This window comes from Sus scrofa, chromosome 13 (assembly GCF_000003025.6).
Source record: "Sus scrofa isolate TJ Tabasco breed Duroc chromosome 13, Sscrofa11.1, whole genome shotgun sequence".
NCBI lineage: Eukaryota > Metazoa > Chordata > Mammalia > Artiodactyla > Suidae > Sus > Sus scrofa.
The window spans coordinates 130,695,890-130,718,644 of NC_010455.5; the positions used below are offsets into that span (position 1 = coordinate 130,695,890).

Sequence of the window (22,755 nt, forward strand, 5' to 3'; positions counted from 1 at the left end):
TCCAGCTCTAATACATACAGACTCTGTAGTTGAGCATAATGGTTGTTCCTCTATGTTGAGGCTTTTCGTTGAGCTGGTCTGAGAGTATTGAAATGTTTTATAATAGGCTTCAGTGTATTTCTTCATATTCCTTGTACTTTCCATGGGGAGAAGCTATATGCTTCATTCAAAACTGATTATTTCATATTTACATCCCATTTACTAATGAAATATGAAGATAGTGATAAACTCCTTTACGTTGGCTACCATTGCATGAGCTTATTTTAATGATTTAGTTTGATGTCCTTAATGTTAAAAACAGTACAGCTTAAAGAGGCTGGTAAATTGGAATTTTCCAATATCCCCAGCTTTTTTTTCTCCCGCAGTTAATTTGCTCTGCTGACTCCCTACACGAGGTGGCAACAGCTGGCCTTTTTACTAGAGCTCCGGGGATTAGAGAGCAGAGTCACAGCAGCGTGCTCGGCCTCTTGCCTCTGTTGACTGTTCTTTATTGTTTGATGCCTGAGCATCTCCCGGACAGCGAGCAATTGTTTCTTGAAACCTAAAGTTTGTTTCTCTTGGGAGCATTCAAGGCTGGGGGTTTGTCTTTGTGTCTCCTCACTTTCCCAGTCTCCTCTTATCCTCCATCCTGTGCTTTCTCTTGATAATTAAAATGGAGTAAAGATACAAGCTTTGTATCTTAGTACACAGGAGATTCAATTTTGATGACAAAAACTTAGAAATATAGACAACAGGTAGAAGTATGTTTTTTCTCTGTTACCACATAGTCAGTAATTTATTTTTATAATGAAAGTATTTTTCTTCATAATTAATGTACTAGTGCATTTTTGAAAACTTGGCAATAAAAGGAGAGCAGCAGCAGAATGAACCGGTACTGCCATTTTAAAACCTAAGATCAGAAGAGAAATGCACCTGAGCTGCTTAGGTTTAAGAAGATCCTTTCATTTTCTTTGAAATATAATTCTAATTTTATAAGATAGTTAAGAAAGATCTTCATGCTGTGTTAAAACTTGAATAAAAAGTAGTCAGAAAATATCTAGATTAATGCTCCAGCAAGAATAATTTTGTTGTTCTTCATCTAGAAAAGAAAACTATCAAGATACTCTTGAATTTCCATTGGTTACTCCAGATAAACTTCTTCCATAACTGCAGAATCCTTAAGGGCCTTTATGGATAAGAATAATGGCCACAAAGAGTGTGAGACTGAAAATCATCCTAAAAAGATTACTGTGCTCAGAATCTGGTACTTAAAATGATAGAAAGGGCAGTTGTCTGTTTAAAACTACTGTTCCAGAGGAAGGGCTCTGGCATGCATATTTTGACAAGTGTCATAGTGATTCTTGCCACAGACCACTGCCACCCACTCTCCTGCCCCCAAACCAGTACTCTAGCAAGTTCTTCCTGTTTACAGCAATACAGTCTGTCATTTTATTCATTGGGATAAAATTGGCGTTTATCTTTTAGTAGAGTCTATTAAATCATGTGACTATTGAAAATTTGTTATTTGAACTCTATCTATAGTAGCATGTTCATCTTGTTTCCGTATCTATAACCAAAAAAAAAAAAAAAAAAAAAAAAGAATTTTAAAGGGACTTAATGGAGGAAAAGGTAGCATTGGCTTCTAGAATTCTAGGTACTTAGGCAACTGTAAAAACCATAAGCCCTGTGGCATCATTTATATCTAAGTACTGTTATTATGGTTTTTTGCCCAATAAATACAGGACCTCAATACTGCTTCATCATCTCTCCTAGCTTCTAGTACATTTCTACACAGTTTTTTCCCTTTGTGTCTTTTTTCATATGTCTCTCACTGTGCCTTCCATATCATTATCTCTTGGCCCTCAACTAGTGCTTTTCTTCCTCCCTGCTTATTTACCTTCCTTCAGTGGTTAAGAACCTTACTGAGGTACTGCAGACAGCTGTAGACCAACCAAAATAACCAATTTAAGAAGAAAAATTGTTTTTGTGCCTATTGTGTCTGTTCTGCCAAAGTGATTTGATTCTTTCATGAATTATCATACTTTGTATGCCATATATTGTATGTGTTCACGGAATATATGGTCATGATGTTTTATACAGACTCTTTGTTGTTAGCCCCCTTCTCTTGACGTAGTGAAGAGGGAGAAGGGAGCTTTCTCATCCTCTTCCACTCTGTCATGCCAGAAAGCTACCATCTCACTCCTCTTGTAGAGTAGCTTGCGTTTGCTGCAGTCACCCATCTACCCACACATTCCTTTGCTCACGTCTTGCAGTCTTGCTTTCATCCCTAGCAGCTCCACCTCGTTCTAGGTCACCAGTGATGTCCTAATCGCCCATCCACCCAGTTCACCAAAACGCTTTGTTTTAAGGTAATGTTTTAAAATGTTAGGAATTTTAAAACCAATTGCAATATTGTTATTCTCTCTGACATTCATGTACTTTTTGGAATGGTTAGGAGGAGCATGTTTGAAAAATGGAAAGATTGGAATCGTTCTTCACTACAGAATGAATAACTTCTATTTTATATTATCAGTGTTTGAGGTCTTTAAAGCATCTTCTCAGGGCAAAAGTGATTGAAATTTTAAATTCTGCCTTTGTGAAATGTTTTTCTTAGTAAGATGAAATTGACGAAGCAGCTAAGGAAGAGAGTGAAGGATTATTTTTACCTCGAGTCTGCAGAGATGAAGTAGACTCTGCCTTTGTGTCATACCCCAATAAAGGGAGGGAAGGAGAGTGAATTGACACAAAGAATAAAGTAATCCTCAGGGAGAGTCCTCTGTGTTAGAGAAGTAGTTATTTACACGCAGAATTCCACATGATGAGTCTGAGTTGTGTGCTTTCCAGGTTATTGATGAGAAAATTCAGACTCAAAATGGCACTTTTAGAATCAAGCACATTTTTCATGCCCTAAGTCTGTCTTTTAAAGACAGCCTTGAAGGATATTGATAAATTGGTACAAGATTAAAAGGGTATTTATTTACTTCTCTGTAATCTTATTCAGGCTACTGGTACTCAGTGCTTTACTAGCAAATATATTCTTTTTATTTTAAACTCACATTTTAACTGATTAAAAGTAAAAAAAAAATTATAGGAAAGGGCTCTTCAGTAATTTATGGATTGAGTTTTTCATTTATCATTTTAAAATAGGTTCTATTTATGTGTTATATATTTATAAGTATATGCTCATGTGTAAAAAAGCCAATGCACACATATATAGCTAGAAATTGGCTGTTTTTTCCGTTGTTATTAATGCTTACTACTCCCCAGTGAGAGTTTAGAAGGAAATAATACCTTTACATTCGGGATTAAACTTTGTTTTATTTTTTAATTATATCTTAAGTATTCTCATCATTCTAAGATGGGGAAAAAAATGGGATCTAGTCATTGAAAACTAAATCAAATCACAGAACAACCCATTGGCCTGTGAATCAGTATATTAAAAAATAAAAATAGACAAGATATGAATAAGTTCTTTAAAAAGAACTGTCTTGAAGGACAAATTGGTGTACACTGAACTGCTAACCTCTGTGAAAGAGAGTTCTCAGAATAGTTGGCAGGGCGTGTCGAGGGCAAAAGTTTTCATTTCTTTACCATTTTATGTGTTTCTAAACTATTTCTTTTCCCAAATAAGCGTAATTCAGAATTACCTTAGAAATCGTGTTCATAGAAATGATGAAGCTAATTCGTGATGTGATCAATCTTTAACTGAATATTTTCCTGAATAATCTCTTGGTGATTGTGACACCAAGAGACATTTTCATGGGCCACATAGTATCTGGTCACCGTCATATCATCCTTCCTGGTTGGGATTCACTTTGAATTCTTCTCATTTCCAGAAACGGCCTTTCTGTTATCTGTGAAGGAATTGAAACCTTTCTTGAATAAGTGAAGTTTTCAAGCTTGTGCAGCTCATTTAAGATAATAAATTTTCTCTGTCTCATTGTTACCTACCATATATGGAAATAGTCCATTTTAATTTCCCTTAGAAAAGTTCTTTCATCTCTTCCTTAGTTTTAGTAATCTGAGTTGTTGGCTATTTTTTATTCACTTCACTTAGGTCTTTTTTTCTGGGCCAGGGCATTCAAGCCTTTTCTTGGTCTCCCCTTTTATTGGCACCACTTCCTACCAGAACATTAGGTGTTTTTGTTTTAATCCTATAAAATTACAGAACTAGTGCATGTGCAGTGTGTAAAATTAGGAGATAGAGAAGGCAAATTTTTTTATGCTGTTGCCCCTCCCCAGAGATAACCGCTGTAACATTGTATTAACAAAATTTTTTTTTTTTTTTTGTCTTTTTGCTATTTCTTGGGCCACTCCCGCAGCATATGGAGGTTCCCAGGCTAGGGGTCTAATCGGAGCTGTAGCTGCCAGCCTGCGCCAGAGCCACAGCAACGTGGGATCCGAGCCGCATCTGCGACCTACACCACAGCTCACGGCAACGCCGGATCCTTAACCCACTGAGCAAGGGCAGGGACCGAACCCGAAATCTCATGGTTCCTAGTCGGATTCGTTAACCACTGCGCCACGATGGGAACTCCTGTATTAACAAAAATTTTAATGTGATCTTAGGGACATGATTTCTGTCACACTTCTGGAGCACATTTTTCATGAAGCAATCCTAGGTTGCTTCCTTTTACACCCAACACATCTTCAATTTGTTGTAATTACTCCTATTTCGTATCTATCAGAGTAGTCTAAATTTCTCTTCCTTTTCTTCATACAAACTTATTTCAAAAAGGTTCATTGAGAGGAGTAAGTAGCATTGATAAAAATAAAACCTATGGTACCCATTACTTTAAATAGGTCAGGTATTCCAGAGACTATATTGTAGCAAAACATGTACTAAAAATTTACTCTGCTTTTAAAGTTAATCCCCACCTGTATTCAGGACCCTGGCCCTTCCTCTCTGTTGCTTATGCCTTCATTATGTCTCTCCTTTCTTCAGAGATGCTCAGATCATTCCCATCTTAACAAAACTTTTGGATTGATTCTTCTCTGCACTCTAGCTACTTTTGATTCTCTTTTCTTAACTTTAATCTTTTATTCTCACTTCTGCTGAAGTTGGGTTTTTTGGAGATTGCTGACAATGAAGAAGGCAATGATCCAGGCACGCATTTCGGATTAGAAAGTATTCTCGTGTAATTGCGTCATTTGGTACTTTGGCATCCAAATCCTGCTTGAAACTCTATACATGTTCCTTAAATTTGTATAGTGCTTTACACTTTGCAGGGTATGTTATGTTTGCCCATGTTTGCCTTGTAAAGACATACTAGGCTTGTAAGGTTTTTGTTTTTTGTTTTTTGTTTTTAAGGGCAGCACCTGAGGCATATGTAAGTTCCCAGGCTAGGGGTTGAATTGGAGCTGCAGCTGCCTGCTGGCCGACACCACAGCCACAGCAACACAGGATCCAAGTCGCATCCGTGACCTACACCACAACTCACGGCAACGCCAGATACTTAACCCACTGAGCAAGGCCAGGGATCGAACCTGCATCTTCGTGAATACTGTTTGGGTTTGTTATCACTGAGCCACAACAGGAACTCCATTGGCTTCCTTTTTAATACTGTTTTCAGGAGTTCCTGTTGTGGCTCAGTGGTTAACAAACCCGACTAGGATCCATGAGGACATGGTGTGATCCCTTGCCTCACTCAGTGGATTGGGGGCCTGGCATTGCCATGAGTAAGCTGTGGTGTAGGTTGCAGTTGTGGCTCGGATGTGGCATTGCTGTGACTCTGGCATAGGCCAGCGGCTGAAGCTTTGATTGGATCCCTGGCCTGGGATCCTCCATGAGCTATGGGTGCACTCCTAGAAAAGACAATAGATAGATAGATAGACACACACACACATATCTATATACATATACATATATATGCGTCTCTCTCTCTCTCTCTCTCTCTATATATATATATATATGTACATATATATATATATATACATATATATAATAGTTTTCAATGTGTTAGTTTTGGAGTCTGGTTAAACTGCTCATTAAATCTAGAATAATGCGGGTTTGTCTCCTAAAGACATATGTAATGGTTTCATTCTTCAAAAAAGATAACCCAGGTTTATAAATCTATGCATTCTTATTGCTATTTCAATCTTATGATTATTTCTTTTCTATAGAAAAAAAGAAATTGACATAATTTAAAGGTGGTTTTCTAAGTTAGTAAATACATGAAATTAAGTCTGACATTATTTCTATGTCTTTGAGGCTTATTCTGACTTATGGAACCAGCATCAGTAATGATACATCTTTATAGGGTTATAGTGAGAAGTAACTAAAAACTTATGAAATCAGCCTAACAAAAGAGGAATATCTGTTAATCCTGTGATAAGATTGATAAGACTTTGTCCTAATTCAGCACCTTATTTAAGAGACATATTTCGTCTTTGTTTTTCATCTCACTTAATTCATAATTTTATTAAAGTCTGCAATTTTTAATTCCATACTTTTTACTATAAACTTTTAGTTTGGTTCATAAATCAGAATTACATTCTCCATTCTTATATTATTTTCCTTTACTTTTAAAATTACATTAATGAGCTGTTTAAGAATCATTCTCATGATTCATTTGTCTGTTACGCCTCCTTTTGAAAGCTTCGGCACTGAAGGTCTTTTGACAAACCAATATTTATAACAGTTTGACAGCAGGATGAGGAACAGCGTTTGTCTTTGTAACAGCTTGAAGAAAGACCCTTTCCAGGACCCAGTCATGCAGTTACAATCTTGACCTCTTTCTTGTGCTGGGAACATACATACAGCAGCACCTCCCATGTGTTTTCTTGTCCCATTGACTGTCCATTCACTTCCCATCTGTTTTGCAGTCTTAAAGGAACAGAAGGGGCCCTCTTCTTATAAATCTGTCTTTGCAGGTGATAAATGATGTCCTGTCTCTTTAAGGACTGCCTGGGTGGTTTTCCTTTTCTTAAAATGTTTCCTTCCTAACAAAATTCAGAGTAAAATATGCTTTTAAGAATAAGAGAAAATAGAAAAGGAAAAAAAATGATGGATTGTTTTAAAACCTTCTTAATTGTTTGGGACTGAATATTTTACTGGTCAGTCAGTAGGCTAATCCTCTTTTAGCTTTCCCAATTAATTACCTATATCATAGTTTTTAAATTTTTCTTTGAAATCAAAAAGGAATTTTTTTTTTTTTTTTTTTTGATGGGTAAGAAGTAGATTTATTGCTAGAGTGTGGGCCATCTCAGAAGGCCAGAGGGGCCTGGAAGATACACATTCCATAGACAGAATGCGATCCCTCTCAAAAGGCAAGAAAGCGGCCCTGGGAGAAACACACTCTACAGATAGTGTGGACCATCCCAGAAGGCAAGAGGCGGAATTATTTTGAAATAGTGAACTTTTTAAAACTTTTTTTTTCCCACACCGGCAGCATACGGACGTTCCCAGGCTAGAGGTCAGATCAGAGCTACAGCTGCTGGCCTACATCACAGCCACAGCAATGCCAGATCCTTGACCCACTGAGCGAGGCCAGGGTCCAACCCACAACCTCATGGTTCCTAGTCGTCGGATTCATTTCCTCTGCGCCACAGTGGGAACTCCAGGATCTATCTAACTTTTAGATTTAAAAAGACAATCATGAATCCCATAATAACGTATGATTTTTTTCTGTTGAAAATACTTTCAGTATAGTTATATATATAATTGAGTTTTCCAAGAATTGAGCAAAAATAAAAAATAATTTGTTTTTTCTCCTATGCAGAGATTATTCATAGGAGATTAAATGTGACAAATATTGCCCCCAAAAAATGTGCTTAAGTTACTGGTTTTAAAAGCATTACCAGTATAAGGAGACCATTTTTTAGATTATTATAGTATATCGAATAAATCAGCTGCCCAGTGGTACATCTTCTACAAACTAGCTTGTTTGTTAATTAATTCCCTCCTTTATCCCCAAAACAATTTGAGGCAGCTTGCAAAGATCTACCCTGTGCAAAAGGTAAAATACTTAAGTGAAGAAATTGGGGAGAAGCGAAGAGAAAATCCAGGCAAGTAAAGTAATGTGATACTTGGCAAGATTGGTGCTCGAGGGTTCTGTGTACTTTGCTGTAAGGAAGCTGCAGATTTAGCCTTGAGCTTCCTAGCAGCGTTATTGAACTCTGGTCCACTTGCCCTCTGTGCAGTAAAGCCAGTCAACTGATACCAGGTTGAAGTGAAGGAGAGTACAGCATTTATTGCAGGGTCCCTTTTGAACTTTTGCTCGAAAGACCTGAACTCCCTGATGCCTTTGAGGGAAGGGTTTTTAAAGGCCACAATTAGAGGTAAGGTTCACAGAGTGCCTGGTCAGCTCGTGGACATTTTCCTGACTGCTTGGTGGTGAGGTGACGTGGGTGATGCTTTAGGAATCTCAGTTAGCAACCTTCTGACTCCAGCCAGTCTGGGTCTACCTGCTTGTGGTCAGCATGTAGTCACCATCCTCCAGTGAGTTGGGTGGGTGTCTTCATTTTTGCAAAGCAGCTCAAAGATATGTGTCATATTGCAATCTGTATCCCTCCAGGAGGAACCAGAGTCCTGTGACTCTGTGGTTGTCATCACTAACTGCTTGAACCTGCTCTTTGGAACTCACGGAAGGTCAAACAAGAAGCAAGTGGGGAACCAGAGGCCTTGTACTTGGGGAACACCCCGAATGGTCCTACTCGGTTTCAGTCCCCCTTTTTCTTTGCTACTTCTCAATCTTAAGGAAGACAGGAACAGGACAAGACAGGGGATAAAGTTTTGGATAGAGAGGTTAATCATTAACTCCACAGGGGGACTCAGTTTCAGTAGCTGATGCATAGTGGGAAGCGTAGTTGATTACATGATTTATGGTGGCTATCAGACAACAAAGCAGATGCTTAGTTGAAGCATAGGTATTGCCAGTACACACCCCTGAGAGAAGTCATTAGTCCTCTAAAAGGAACACTGAGTAATGTGATACAGTGAATCAGATGGCCACACATAATCATGAATTGCATGGGGCTCTTTGTTGTAAGCCAATAACATAGGCAATTCTGGGCAAAAATCAAAATGATGCAGTGCAGATACTTAGCTATTTGGTTTGGCTTATCTAAAGATGAAATAAATATATTATCTAGAGAAACAGATAGATTATATATCCCCCACACAGTTTTCCATAAATGTGATTAAGACTTTTAGTAAGTACCAGGTAGCAGAAAGTTCATGATTTTACCCTGATTGACATTGACAAGCACCTGGAATGGTGCTGTTTTACTGGTTAGGGGCAGGTCCATAAGAATTAATAGTTAAGCTGAAATCAGGGTTGCCATCTACTTGTGAAAGTTTATGGGCCTAATTAATATAAAGGCTTGAGTATAAGGCTACCCTGTCTTCATCCATACTGAAGTCTTTTGGGGAATAGGCTTCAAAATATCTAAGTATTTTAAGAGGTTTTAATTATATTAGCCAAAAGGAGCCTGGTAGAAATGCTTATAGTTAAAAAGTTTTTTTTTTTTTAAAAGAAAAGCTTGTATCTGCAGGTCACTCTGAACTGTTTATGCATACATTCAGCTGATTAATAATTTACTTTACATACTTTCTTATGTCAACTTTCTAAATCATAGTGTTTTGGGGTTCGAAATAACAAATTTTTAAAATAATCATCTTTAAGTTTGGATTAAGTATTGGTTAAACCAGATAATAAGTGAATGAATGAATATTACATATTTATGGTTATCTATTACATATTACACTAGGCTGAGTGATTTTAAATGACAGACTTTTTTGTAAGTACATAATTCATACAAACAGTCCCACATTGATTCCTGGAAAGAACAATATAAAACTGATCTTTCTGAAATGAATTATGTAACCCTGTGAGTTACACAATGAATATTATCATTTGTGGTTACATGTTTTACCAGGAGCTTAACATCAAATAAAAAGATACTAAGGAACAAACAAAAGGCCACTAACAAGTTTTAAAAGATGCAATTAGGAGTTCCCATTGTGGCTCAGTGGTTAACGAATCCGACTAGGAACCATGAGGTTGCAGGTTTGATCCCTGGCCTCGCTCAGTGGGTTAAGGATCCGGCGTTGCCATGAGCTGTGGTGTAGGTCGCAGACTGCTCAGATCCCATGTTGCTGTAGCTGTGGTGTAGGCCAGCGGCTACAGCTCTGATTGGACCCCTAGCCTGGGAGTCTCCATACGCTGCAGGAGTGGCCCAAGAAATGGCAAAAAGACAAAAAAATAAATAAAAGATGCAATTAAAGCATATGGTCAGTTAGAATAGAATATATCAATCCTAAATTTTAAAGTAATATGGGCTTTGAATTTTGTTGGACAGATTCCCTCATTTTATAAATAAGAAACTAGGACTGTGACTTGTTTAGAGACATAAGGTTAAAGGAAAAACCAGGAGTAGAAACTTAGTTCTTCCGATCACATAATCGAATACCTGTTAATACATTATGATCTCATCTTTATAAAAATCAAATGGCATAACTACCCCATTGATGATTAGGGGAATTAGATCAAGGATTCCTAACATTTGTTTCATAAAACACGCCTTTCATTATTGTACACTCTTCTGAAGTCTGTGTCTTATAAGATTTGTCTATAATAAATACACTTATGTTTTTAACCTGAAATACAGAACTACAATTCCATTTTGTAATCAACCTAAATAAATAGGCTGTTGCAAGAGTGCATGTAATTCTAGCCCAAACAAAGATCTCCATTTGAACTTTCACAGACCTCTAGACATCTGGGACCCACCCAGCTTTGAAATTACTGCCCCAACCTCAAACAGCTTTCCAAAACGGTTAGGAGGTGACACCTCCATCTTCTGTAACAAGCAGAAGTGTACTGTTTGTCTTCATCAGTGAATCTGTTTAAAAATAATCATACCTATTTGTAGGAAAAAACTACAAGGCCAAGATTCAGAAGGAAAGTATTAGATTTCACTAGGTATTTTTGTATCTTTTTGGTTCTTTCAACTGTAAATGGTATACATCTTTTCTTGTGCTAAGTCTAAGATTTTAGCTGTAGTTTTGAGAAACTTGAATCTGGTCTCTCTTGTTCACCTTTTTTGGTTTGTTTTCTTTCCTTCTTTCTCTAAATGATGCCTTTAAATACTGAATTTCTAAAGAGCACTTACAGTGTGATTGTCTAATGAAAAGCAAGCCTGTTCAGGAATGACATATATGGCATAATAAGAAGTGTTCCTTAATTTTCAGTCCTTTAGTGACTTTCAGCTTTTTATAGCAAACTCTCACCTACAAGGTGTCCTCAAGCTTGGTTCAAAGTGTGTACCACTGCGTGTTATAAAACAGTTCTCTTAAAGTACATTTGGATCTTTGGATGTGTGGTTTGTTTAAAATACACTGCATTAATAAGTTTGCAGTTCATTTCTTCATGCTTTCTTTAAAAACATCAAAAGTTGTTAAAGGTTTATTTCAGTGCATGTGGTAGTGTTTTGTGTGTGATTCTTTGTTCCTGTTCTAAACTGTTATTAACCACTGAAGTGAACCTTCTCTCAGGTTTGGCCTTTTGGTATTCACAGTGTATTCAAAACCTAATTACAGATTAGTCTATATTTGAGGCTTTTAGAGCTAGTATCAGAAGACTCAAAAAGAAAATGAGAGTAGCAGTATCATTTCATGTGGAGATAAAGAGACCCAAAACATGAATGGTGTCAAGTCATCTGAAGAAAAGAAAAAAAGAAGGAACTTCATTCACTGAGACTGACGATCTATGAGTTGGGGATTATGGGAATATTCATGACTCCATCAAGAAGCACAATGAATTGATGTTTGAAATTGTTCATCTTTTAAGTAAACATTGGGTAAATGGAAAGTAGACTCAGTATTCACTACATGTGGAATTGGCTATTTCAGTGTAACAGAAATAGCAGTTTGTTAATCCCTTCCTGAGTTGGTTTATAAGAACTTGTAAGAATTCTCAAGCTATAAATATTTAATGCAAATATTTAATAGAGAAGCATTTGCTTTATAATTAGCATGCTAATCTATACACATTTTTCTGTGGGAAAGTAATTTCTAATGGCGAAAAAGTTAAATACAGAAAGATCTAGGGATTTGAAAATCTGTAATACTGGAACATTAATTTGGAAGGACAAGAAAGTAGAAAGTTTTAGTTGCTAATATTCCAGCTTAATTTTTTTTCAACTTTGATTTTTATGCATAATTCAGTTTTATGTGCAGTCAGATGACATAGTTAGTATACAGGACAGTGCTGGAAACTTATATCAGAATTTTAAATGAATGAATTCAAATATGGGAAATAATACTGCTTATTATTTATAGTATCGTTTCCTTACAAAGCATGAAATCAGTTTATTTCCCAAAGCTGTGCTTGTTGAGTGTTTGTGTGAATGTATGTGCACACATGTGTGTATGTGTGCAGGTGTAGTCAACATATTTTAGCCTTCTTAATAAAGTACAGTAATTAAGTTGAAGTTTTTCCTCTCTTCACTGTTACTGTGTTGTGAGACCTGCTCATTCTCTTTTGTGCGTGGCTCTGGTTCAGATGACCCACCAGCTTTCCTTGATCTTCATTGTCAGTAGTGTGTACCTTGCCCCCTGTTCTCAGGCTTTGCTGTAGTTCTTGTGGTTCTGGCTTAACATTCAGAAAGCCTGTCAACCTACAGCCCTCATTTCTGTGCCATACTTTGGAAACTTCATTTATCATTTATTGAGTGTATATAGTAGGTCGGATGCTGTTGTAAACCTTGAAGATGCTGGTCTTTTTTGGTCCACTTTCATACCTGTATGTTGTTCTCCAAGGTTTCCTCCAAGTGTGTGTAGATCTAGTCTCCTAAAAAGGTACGAGTACTCATCCAAGTATGACGGTGTAGTATATATTTTTTAAACAGTCCTATAGGCACAGAACTACTTAGGAGGTGCTCGATAGCTGTCTCATCAAAATGTCATATTTCACATAAAAGGTAAAACTTAAAACAAATGCACTTGAAATAATAGCATTAGTTTGTTACCATTCAGAGTCTGCATTTGGTAGCAGATCTAGTGTGTATTTCTGAATTAGAGGACTGTGGACAGAGCTAACTCTCTGGGCTTATTAATGTCCTCATCCTTGGCAGTGATACCTACAGGGTTAGATGAGGACCAAATGACATGTGAGATCCGAAATCACCCAAAACATAGATACTTACAGACTGAATGAGGTAAAAAGTAGGCAGGGAATGCTTCTGAAGGGCAGGGTATATCCTGTGTGTCCCATGTCACTCCATTAAGTACATTGTGTAAGTGAAGGAACAAAGGAAGAAATAAGTTTTTAAATTTAGTGTTAAAAGCTACATCTATCGCAAGTATTCTTTTTTCTTTTTAATATTTACCTCCATCCTCTTCTCCTCCCACCCCCCCATTACTTCCTAGTAACTTACAAATGTCCTTTTTGTCATATGTAAAGTTCTAGGTCATAAGGGTACAATGAATGTCCTGATATTCTCACTGTAAAATATTTTGTAAAAACAGCTCCTTAAAGGGAAATTTGGTATTTTCTAATTCTGTAGCCTTCATCTTAAAATTAGTTTGTTTTTGTTTTTTCTCTCATTTATAAAAACATTGGTTATCCCTAATTTTAGAATAATTTGAATTTGAACCAGATTCCACGGTTAGACACCTGCATCGGAATGGCTCTTGGTCTCCTTCATTACAAATAGATCTTGTTCTGAACAGTCTCTTGTGAGTGATGCTACCGTACCACCCACTCTCAGATAGTCTGTCCAGCTGAGCACAGAGGTCATTTATGGGGCAAAAGGATGGGTAGAGCTGGCCCTCCAGCTGTCTGATTGTATTCAGGTCACAGAGCAGATAGAACGTGATTTCCTTTCTTCATACACTGCAGTTTTCCCAAGTAGAAATAATTCTCAATGTAATGTTTAGAGATCTGCTAAGGCTCTATAAACATTTGTTTTTGATTTCCATGTTTTGTGCTATTTAAGGTAGATGATTTTTTAAAGACACCATTCATTTTCAAAATTCTAAGACAATTTATTTGTCTTTTCTTTTTTTTTTTTTTTTTTTTTTGTCTTTTCTAGGGCCATACCCGTGGCATATGGAGGTTTCCAGGCTAGGGGTCGAATCGGAGCTATAGTTGCAGCCTACGCCAGAGCCACAGCAACGCCAGATCCGAGCCATGTCTGCAAACTACACCACAGCTCATGGCAACGCCGGATCCTTAACCCACTGAGCCATGCCAAGGATCAAACCCACAACCTCATGGTTCCTAGTCGGATTCGTTAACCACTGAGCCAGGACGGGAGCTCCATGAGACAATTTAGAAAACTCTGTTTTACTCCGTATTCCTCACTCCCTCTTAAAAATTCCTTGATGACTTGTAGTATCTGGAGCTCTCTAAATACTCAGTGAAGAAAATAGGTGAACTGTTTCTAAGCAACTCGATGAAATCACTTTTGAAATAAGAATGTGGCCTTATTTTGAGAAAGGAAATGTTTACTGGTTTGACTGCTAGATAAAATACATATATATTTACACACAGACTACCAAAAAGTACAGAGTAAACTTCCAAGAGATAGTTTGGGAATATTTTTTCTAGTTTCTGTAGTTTATTTTTTTACATATGTAAGGAGTTAATGCTACCTTTATGATAATTGTTAAATCATATTTTCTCAAAAAATAGAACAGAGGAGATCCCCCTCCCCCAGCCTTTTTTTTTTTTTTTTTTTTTTTTTTTTTTTTTTTTTTTAGTGTGTGTTAGTCTCAGTCCTAATACCAAGAATTGGAAGTGCTAAATTACCGGGCAAAGAAGATAAAGACATTATGTTCTTTATATTCAACCATGGTAGGCTCTGTTGAGATCCTGCAATGCTAATAAGAGTTTATAAAAAAGGGTCATTCCTCTTTTTAATGGTTGTTCATCATAAATGCTGTCTCACCAGTAAAAAGGGATACTTAATCTTCAACTGCAAATTATTTATTTTTAAATGTAAAAGATATAAATCTTGAATATTAATGTATTTTATGTGGTTTTTCTTTAAGATAGGAAGTAGAATGCTTTGAAGTTTTGCACATCACCAGCTTTGAAACCTTTCGCTTCACTTTAATTGATATTTCTCACTAACATGTTAAACTGTGTTAACAGGACAAAAATATTTGTTATTATGCTTACTATAACCTGTATTATAAAATTTGAGTTGCACAATTAAGTTAGCAATAAATCACGACTTCAGTTTTTAATATTAGGAGATTGGCGTGTCCTTTGAATAGTTTATATTTTGATGGAAAATTTTTTTTTTTTTTTTTAATCTTTTTAGGGCTGAATCCACGGCATATGGAGGTTCCCAGGCTAGGGGTTGAATCGGAGCTGTAGCTACCAAACTACACCACAGCTCACAGCAACACCAGATCCTTAATGTGCTGAGCGAGGCCAGGGATCAGACCAGCATCCTCATGGATGCTAGTCAATTTTATTCCCGCTGAGCCACAACAGGAAATCCTTGATGTAAATTTTTATATTTCAGAGAAATTATCGATTTTATTTGAACATCTCTAAATATGAAAACCTCTAAAATCAAATAAAATTAAGTCTGTCTTCAGTGGCTCTGGCACTTTAAACTTTGCTCATTCACAGCAAGAAAAGTACATTTTTATATTTTAAAGTGTTATTGCCTTTTTCATGTTCATTGCAAATATTTCCTGCAATTTCCGTTGTCTTTTAATTTTAGGACATTTTCATGTATGCATTGTATGTTTTAATGTGGTCATACTGGTTAATCTTTTCCTTTGTTACTCTTCCTGTTAATTGATACCTACTTAGAAAGTCATTTCCCAGTTGAAGGCTAGTTCTTTATACTCACCTGTATTCTCTTCTAATTTTAAAAAATGGTGTCATTATATTTTCCTCTTTTCAGATATTGCTAACTGTGAGTCCTTGGTTAGAATCCAAAGTATCCAAGAACTTTTTAAAATTATATAATGTATTTATACTTGTATTTTTCTGTGTAAGAATCCGTAACTATGGATTAATGCTACAATCCATTTGAACTTTATTTGGATATAAGATGATGTGTGGTTCTAAGGTAATTTTTCCCATTTTCCCAAGTAGTTATAGTATCCCAGATTACTTATTTCCTATGATTTGTGACTTTGAAAAATAAATTAATTTTTAACTGTTTTATTATCTTTTTTGTCTCCACAGAGAAAGTTAGAGAAATTCAAGAAAAACTTGATGCTTTTATTGAAGCTCTTCATCAGGAGAAATAAATTGTAATAAGTAAGTAATTGTCCTTTTACTGCACTGGTACTGTCTACACACAAAATTTACCTTTTAATCTTATTTTAATAGTTTATCGTTCTACTTAGCTAGATTCAAGTTGCTCTTTTTTTTTTTTTTTTTTAGGGCTGCACCCGCAGCATATGGAAGTTCCCAGGCCAGGGATCGAATTGGAGCTACAGCTGCTGGCCTACACCACAGCCCCAGTAACTCGGGATCTGACCATGTCTGCAACCTACACCACAGCTCACGGCAGCACCGGATCCCCGACCCACTGAGTGTAGGCCAGGAATGGAACCCGCATCCTGATGGATACTAGTCAGATTTGTTTCCATTGTGCCACAATCGGAACTCCCCCTTAATCATAATTTTAATCTAAATAATTGAAAATGCTGGAATCTTTGAAACTAGATTCTAAATTTCATATTTATGATGTTCCTTTGAATGATTTGATTGCCTTTTGGCTAAATTAAAAATATCCTCTAGAACTCATTTTGAACAGAACAAAGGTGAATAAAGCTAAGGTACTTCAAAATATGCAGTGTGGCTCAGATTTTCTGCAGGTGAAGAGTTGAACTGTGGATATCATTATTTTATTCCTCATTGTTCATATTCAGTGGGTGATTATGTATATGTTAACTTGCAAAAGCTTTTTTTATTTGCCTTGACTAAAAATTTCAATAATTGTTCTTAGTCTTATTCTCCATGTTTAAAAACATTGAAATAGAAAACATTTTCCTTTTCTTTTCTTTTTTTTTGTCTTTTTGCCATTTCTTGGGACGCTGCCGCAGCATATGGAGGTTCCCAGGCTAGGGGTCTAATCGGAGCTGTAGCTGCCAGCCTACGCCAGAGCCAGAGCCGCGTCTGCGACCTACACCACAGCTCACCGCAATGCTGGATCGTTAACCCACTGCGTAAGGCCAAGGATTGAACCCTCAACATCATGGTTCCTAGTTGGATTCGTTAACCACTGCACCACGACGGGAACTCCAGAAAACATTTTTCTATTTAAACTAACTTAGCTGTAGAATTTAGGACTCTTCTGGATGTAAAGGCTCTTGTATAATTCTATAGTCTGGCAATATAAGCAGTTTCCAATAAAATATTGTCTATTTAATGACTTCCGTTAGTAGCATAGTTAATTATTGCCAAAGAATTACAATTAGTAAGTCTTTTGCTTTTAATGAAGAAGTTGAGAAAGGGAAAATGCTATAATTAAGACCTTATCATTTATTTAAAATATTTGATTAATTACTTTATCTCGGAGCCTTACCCTGTAGGCAGCCTGCAGCACAGTCAGAAGGGAAAGAATTAGTAACATGCAAGAGTCTTTCTCTGGCTACATTCTGTTCAGAAAAGGCCCTTAAATCAGGCTACCTACTTCATTGTAGGGACTATGTTTGCGAAAGCAGGCTGGGACATGAAGCACAGCTCAGACCAACATCATTTAGAATAGTATACCATCAATGCATGAGAGAAGAAGGAGTTAGAAAGCTTTAGAATAATGTTTTCTTACTTTATGTTTTTTTTTGTTGTTTTAAAGTATCTACCAGTGTAAATGTTTTATATAACTTCAGTGTGTGAAATTCTCTTTTAAAACCAAAAAGTGTTGCATCTTCCTTATCACCGTAATTACTCTCAGTAGTTGATGTTAGAAACATTTCAAAGTCTTGATTGATTTGGAGATTCTCTTCAACACGAGTTTACTTGATATTTTTGCTTAAAAATGTGTTTTTTCTTGGTGGGGGGAGTTGACAGAAACCCCATTAAAAATATAAAGTATGGAGTTCCTGTCATGGCTCAGCAGAAACCAACCCGACTAGTATCCATGAGGATGCAAGTTCGATCCCTGGCCTTGCTCAGTGGGTTAAGGTTCCGGCGTTGCCCTGAGCTGTGGTGGAGGTCGCAGACGCGGCTCGGATCCCACATTGCTGTGGCTGTGGCGTAGGCTGGCAGCTACAGCTCCAATTCGTCCCCTAGCCTGGGAACCTCCATATGCCACAGGTGTGGCCCTAAAAAATAATGTATGTTTTTGTCTTTTCAATAAAACAAAGAAGCCCAAAGGTAGCCAGTGCTTTACAAAATAGTCAGGGTCGCTTCCCTAAGCTGGTCAGTATGACATCTGGAGTTACCATTGCTGCTATGAACAGGCCTTTTCCTGTCCGCATGTCTGTTCCAAGTACAGGACAGGACAGTCCTGTGAGCCGGGTTGCATACAGGAAAACAGTCCCAACTTTCTTTGTTTCTACTCTCTAAGGCACTTCCCAACCCTTGATGTAGGGTTCTGTGAACTGTTAACAGATATCTATGAATTGGACAGATAGTCTATTTTGTACTCTGCAAATCCATTTAAAAGAATAAATCGGGCAAAATTGTAGCCTTACTTCGTTCTGACCATTTAATAAAAGTTACCAAGCATCTTAAAGAGTAGTTTCTCAGTGACAATTTTAAGATTCATGGAGCTCCTCAGTCTGATAGTTTTGAGTAACTAATTCTGATACTTGCTGAAGATGAATTCCAGTATTTTTTGATTCATATATCATGTTTGATGAAATTGTTATATTTTTATGGTGGATATGTTTAATAGAACTAGCAAACTTAGGCAGTTAAGCTTAAATATTTTTATGGCCATGCAAAATTTACCTAGAAACTTTTACATTTGTCTCCTCAGACCTAATAAATTTTTTAATAAAAATTCTGTTTATTTTTACAGAAACCTACTCATACTATAATCACCTCTGCATACATCTGAAGAAAGAAAACTCCAAAATCTTTTGTCCTGCCTTTTTTTTTCTTCTGCTATTCCACCTTTCTAAACATAAAATAAAGTCATGGAATATAAATAATTTATGCAGTGTGTTAGAGACACTTTAACCATCAGCTACCTTTTGAATGAAAGAACAATGCGAATGGCAGTAACATTCTATTTTATTTTATCAAAGTTGGGATGCTTTAAGTGGCATAGCCATTAGGCTCAGTCCTTGAAGATAAGACACTTGGCCTCCTTCTTGTTGTCTCAGCTAACTCATTAGCTGACATTACTTGATATCTGTTTATTTTCCAGAAAAAGAATGCTAGGTGTTGAAATAAAACTTAAGGCAATTTTCTAAAGGCTATCAATTGTATATCTATAGATGATGGTAACCTGCGGAGTTGTTGTCTGTATCTGTAATGTTCTAGATCCAGAAAATATCTGACATGATAATTCAGTTGATATTCATCAGGTGAAAGAAGTCGAGTGGAAACCCCCCCCCCCGCCCAGTAGGCAGTCCCATGTACATTCAGTGACAGATTTCAGCCCTTCGTTGACAATTTAGAGAAGTCAATAGCAGTTTACCTATTTGATTCAGTTAATGTTTTTGTACTCTCTCTATCCATTTGAATTTCATTCATTTTGGATGCTGTATACTTGAGCTAGGCTTTCTGCTAATGTTTTTTTTAACCTGTTGACAGAGCTATTGGATTGTGACACAGGATGGGGAAGATTAAGAATAATCAGTTGACTGATTTCATTTAGATGATTGTCAAACATTTCAGTAGACCTCAGGAGAAAGCTTTCTTTCATGACACTGTATTTTAAATAGAAGTTATTTCAGCAATTAGAATAATGTTCACCACCCCCAGTTCACTGAACATTTAAGAAAAATACAAAGTTTAATTAATTGCAGTTCAATTACAGTAATATCCTCACATTATTTTCATGTTTTTTATATAATTTTTTTATCAGCTAAAGAAATTTAAAACAAAGAAATAGGCCATCTTTGACTTTAAATATCTTTCTCGTTTAACTTTGCTCTTTGCTGCCCTTTCATTAAGCCTTTATTATTCTGATAAAAATGCCATTGCGCGACAGTTTATTTTACAGTTTTTTTAATTTTACAGTTTTCTCGGAATATGTTTTGGTAACAGTTTCCTTGCCAACCCCACATTTTTTTTTAATTTAACAACAGTGCAGCCTTTATTGTGAGCTCTATCAAGATCTGACACTTAGTATGCAAGGTTAAAAGATGTCACAAAATAGTTCAGAAATTGAGAGTTCAGAAAATAGTTGTTTTATACTGTTTGATAAGGAAAATAGATCCAGTTTTAGGTGGCTAGTAGCAGTGTATTTTATTTGGTAGCTGGGTGGTCAAGAACATTTCTTATGTCATTTAGGCTTAGGGATCGCTGCTGAATAGAAAGGGAGTAGAGCTTACCAATGTCCTGTCCAAAGCTTAGGCGTTCCTAACTTACTGGTTAACTCCCTCCAGCCAGTGCAGGCCAGTGGTAAACACCCTCACTGAAGCAGACATCCTACAATTATTCATGTTTTTGCGGTTATAAAATACAACCACTTTACAACTACAAATCTACTTCTAAAGGAAAAAAGAAATAGGCCCATATTTAACTCTCTGAGCTAAGGATAAGGAAAAATGCCCTCAGCTATAGTTCCACAGATTGTCCCCAAGCAAAAGGCTGATGTTAAATCAGTACTTTTGTTTCTAGGGCCGCTCTGGTGGCATATGGAGGTTCCAGGCTAGGGGTCGAATCAGAGCTATAGCCACCGGCCTGCACCACAGCCACAGCAATGCCAGATCCAAGCCCCATCTGCTACCTACGCACAGCTCACCGAAGTGCTGTATCCTTAACCCACTGAGCGAGGTCAGGGATCGAACCCGCATCCTCATGGATTCTAGTTGGATTCATTACCCCAGAGCCACAATGAGAACTCCCTAAATCAGTACTTTTATCACATGCCTTTATGTAAACTTAAGAAAGAGCAATGGGGTATCTCCATTTCTTTGAGATCAGTGTTTGTAATTTAAATATATAAATAGATGGTAAAAATATTATTAGAAATACCATATTAGAATCCAGACATTTCCCATCCCTCTCCATAATACAACTCCTTTCATGGATTATGTATTTTTTCCCTTTATGGCTGATCTCATACTAAGCCCCTTGCCATAGCTAGGTATTTATTAAATGCAGATGTTATTAAAAGAAAAAATAAAGTTCAGATTCTCAACAGTAAACCCTGTGTGTTGCATCTGTAGTTCAGAAATTACAAATGATTCAAATGTAAACAAATCACTCTACAGAAGTATACAAATTAACAAATAAAAACATTCACTATACAGAAGTTAAATTCTAACTAGACCAGGAATCGTTTGTTCTTCATGTCAGAAACTGCAAATAATAGAGTGAACAAAGCTCTTTATGGAAGACTGAACAACTGTAAATAGATTATATCTAAAATTTACTTGGTCTAGGTATCAGTTAAATAAAAAAATCAGTCCATGTGGGCAAGACCCGATAGAAAACAAGTGGTTTCACGGTTGAACTATAGTTCAGTGGAGCTGTTGTTATAGGTGGAGCAATCTTAGTGGCTTATTTGTATTCTCTCTTCTTTTTATTGCCCCCCCCATCCTTTCCAGACTTCTTCCTGCAACAGACTCCTTCCCACAAGTAATTTAGCCTCCAGATGCAAATGACTAGTGTAAAAATGAGTAGGGAACATTGCAGAGAGAAATGCTTCCTAAGCTTATAATTAGGGAACTTTATATATGATGATAAGATTCAGAGTGTAAGTTTAAGAGGTAAATCCCTTAACTAGTCCATAATTTTATTTATTTTAGATGTATTTATCTGTGAAAAGAAATATGTTATTTTAGTTTTCCAATAAAGGGGATCAAAGTATTTTTTTTTTTTATTTCAGTTCTCTAAGCTGGTATTGCTATGGTTTCAGGATCTTTAACGGTATGGAAATGTGCTTACAAATAATGCTTACCTTTTGAATAATCATGACTTTGTGCTTAAATGTTTAAAGTTTAACCCTGTTTTTACTTGTGCACTATGAATGAACTTTGTATTATTTTTAAAGACCTTCACATTACATGTAGATGTTACTGCAATTTATATTTTGCCTGTGCTTGATCTAAGGTCATTTGTGTAGATGAGTGATTAAAGATACTAAAATCATGTGATAATTCTGTTATTGGAGAACATCTTTTAAGTTGTCTCTGTTTTAATGAAGAAGAAAGAGAAAGTATCTGTGCACCTAGGGTGATAATTTGACCCTCTAGTATAACCAAATTCATGGTCTAACAAGCCTCTTCACGTGGCTGTTTGAATACTTAAATTTCACGTACCTCACATTGCACAGTTGTAATTCCTGGTCTAACAATGCTCTTTTTTCATGTCTTGATATTTGTAAATACATTCTGATACTTTCTTTGTTAAAATATATTTTTAAATGATTTTAACTGCATTTCACTGCCATGGCCATCATTTTCATTAGTGATGCTAACATGCTCCGTCATACATGAGGCTTATTAAAAAGTCATCATTAAGGTCTCAGAACTGGAAGGAACCTTAAAGATCACTTAATTCCATCTACCACCTGATTATGAACTCCCATTTCTTATTTTATAATTCTTCCCAGAACTTTTTTTCATAAATGATGCTTATTAGAGATTTGGTGATCATTAGATGTGTCAAATAAGACAAGGCATAGGTGTGTCTTCTCCAGGACTCATGTGGTTGGCTAAAGTCAAAACCAGGA

The 22,755-nt window shown here is 36.5% G+C and overlaps 1 protein-coding gene across 4 annotated transcripts in view; it reads left to right on the forward strand.

Moving 5' to 3' along the window:
* The window catches only part of OPA1 (OPA1, mitochondrial dynamin like GTPase), a 93,575-nt gene extending 71,119 nt beyond the window's left edge, over window positions 1–22,456 (forward strand). For all 4 annotated transcript variants that reach the window (XM_021070064.1, XM_021070066.1, XM_021070063.1 and 1 more), the window contains 2 exons: window positions 16,137–16,211; window positions 18,925–22,456. In XM_021070064.1, the coding sequence (XP_020925723.1) occupies window positions 16,137–16,201 (65 nt within the window). In that variant the 3' untranslated portion in view covers window positions 16,202–16,211; window positions 18,925–22,456. The remainder of the gene's footprint in view (window positions 1–16,136; window positions 16,212–18,924) is intronic.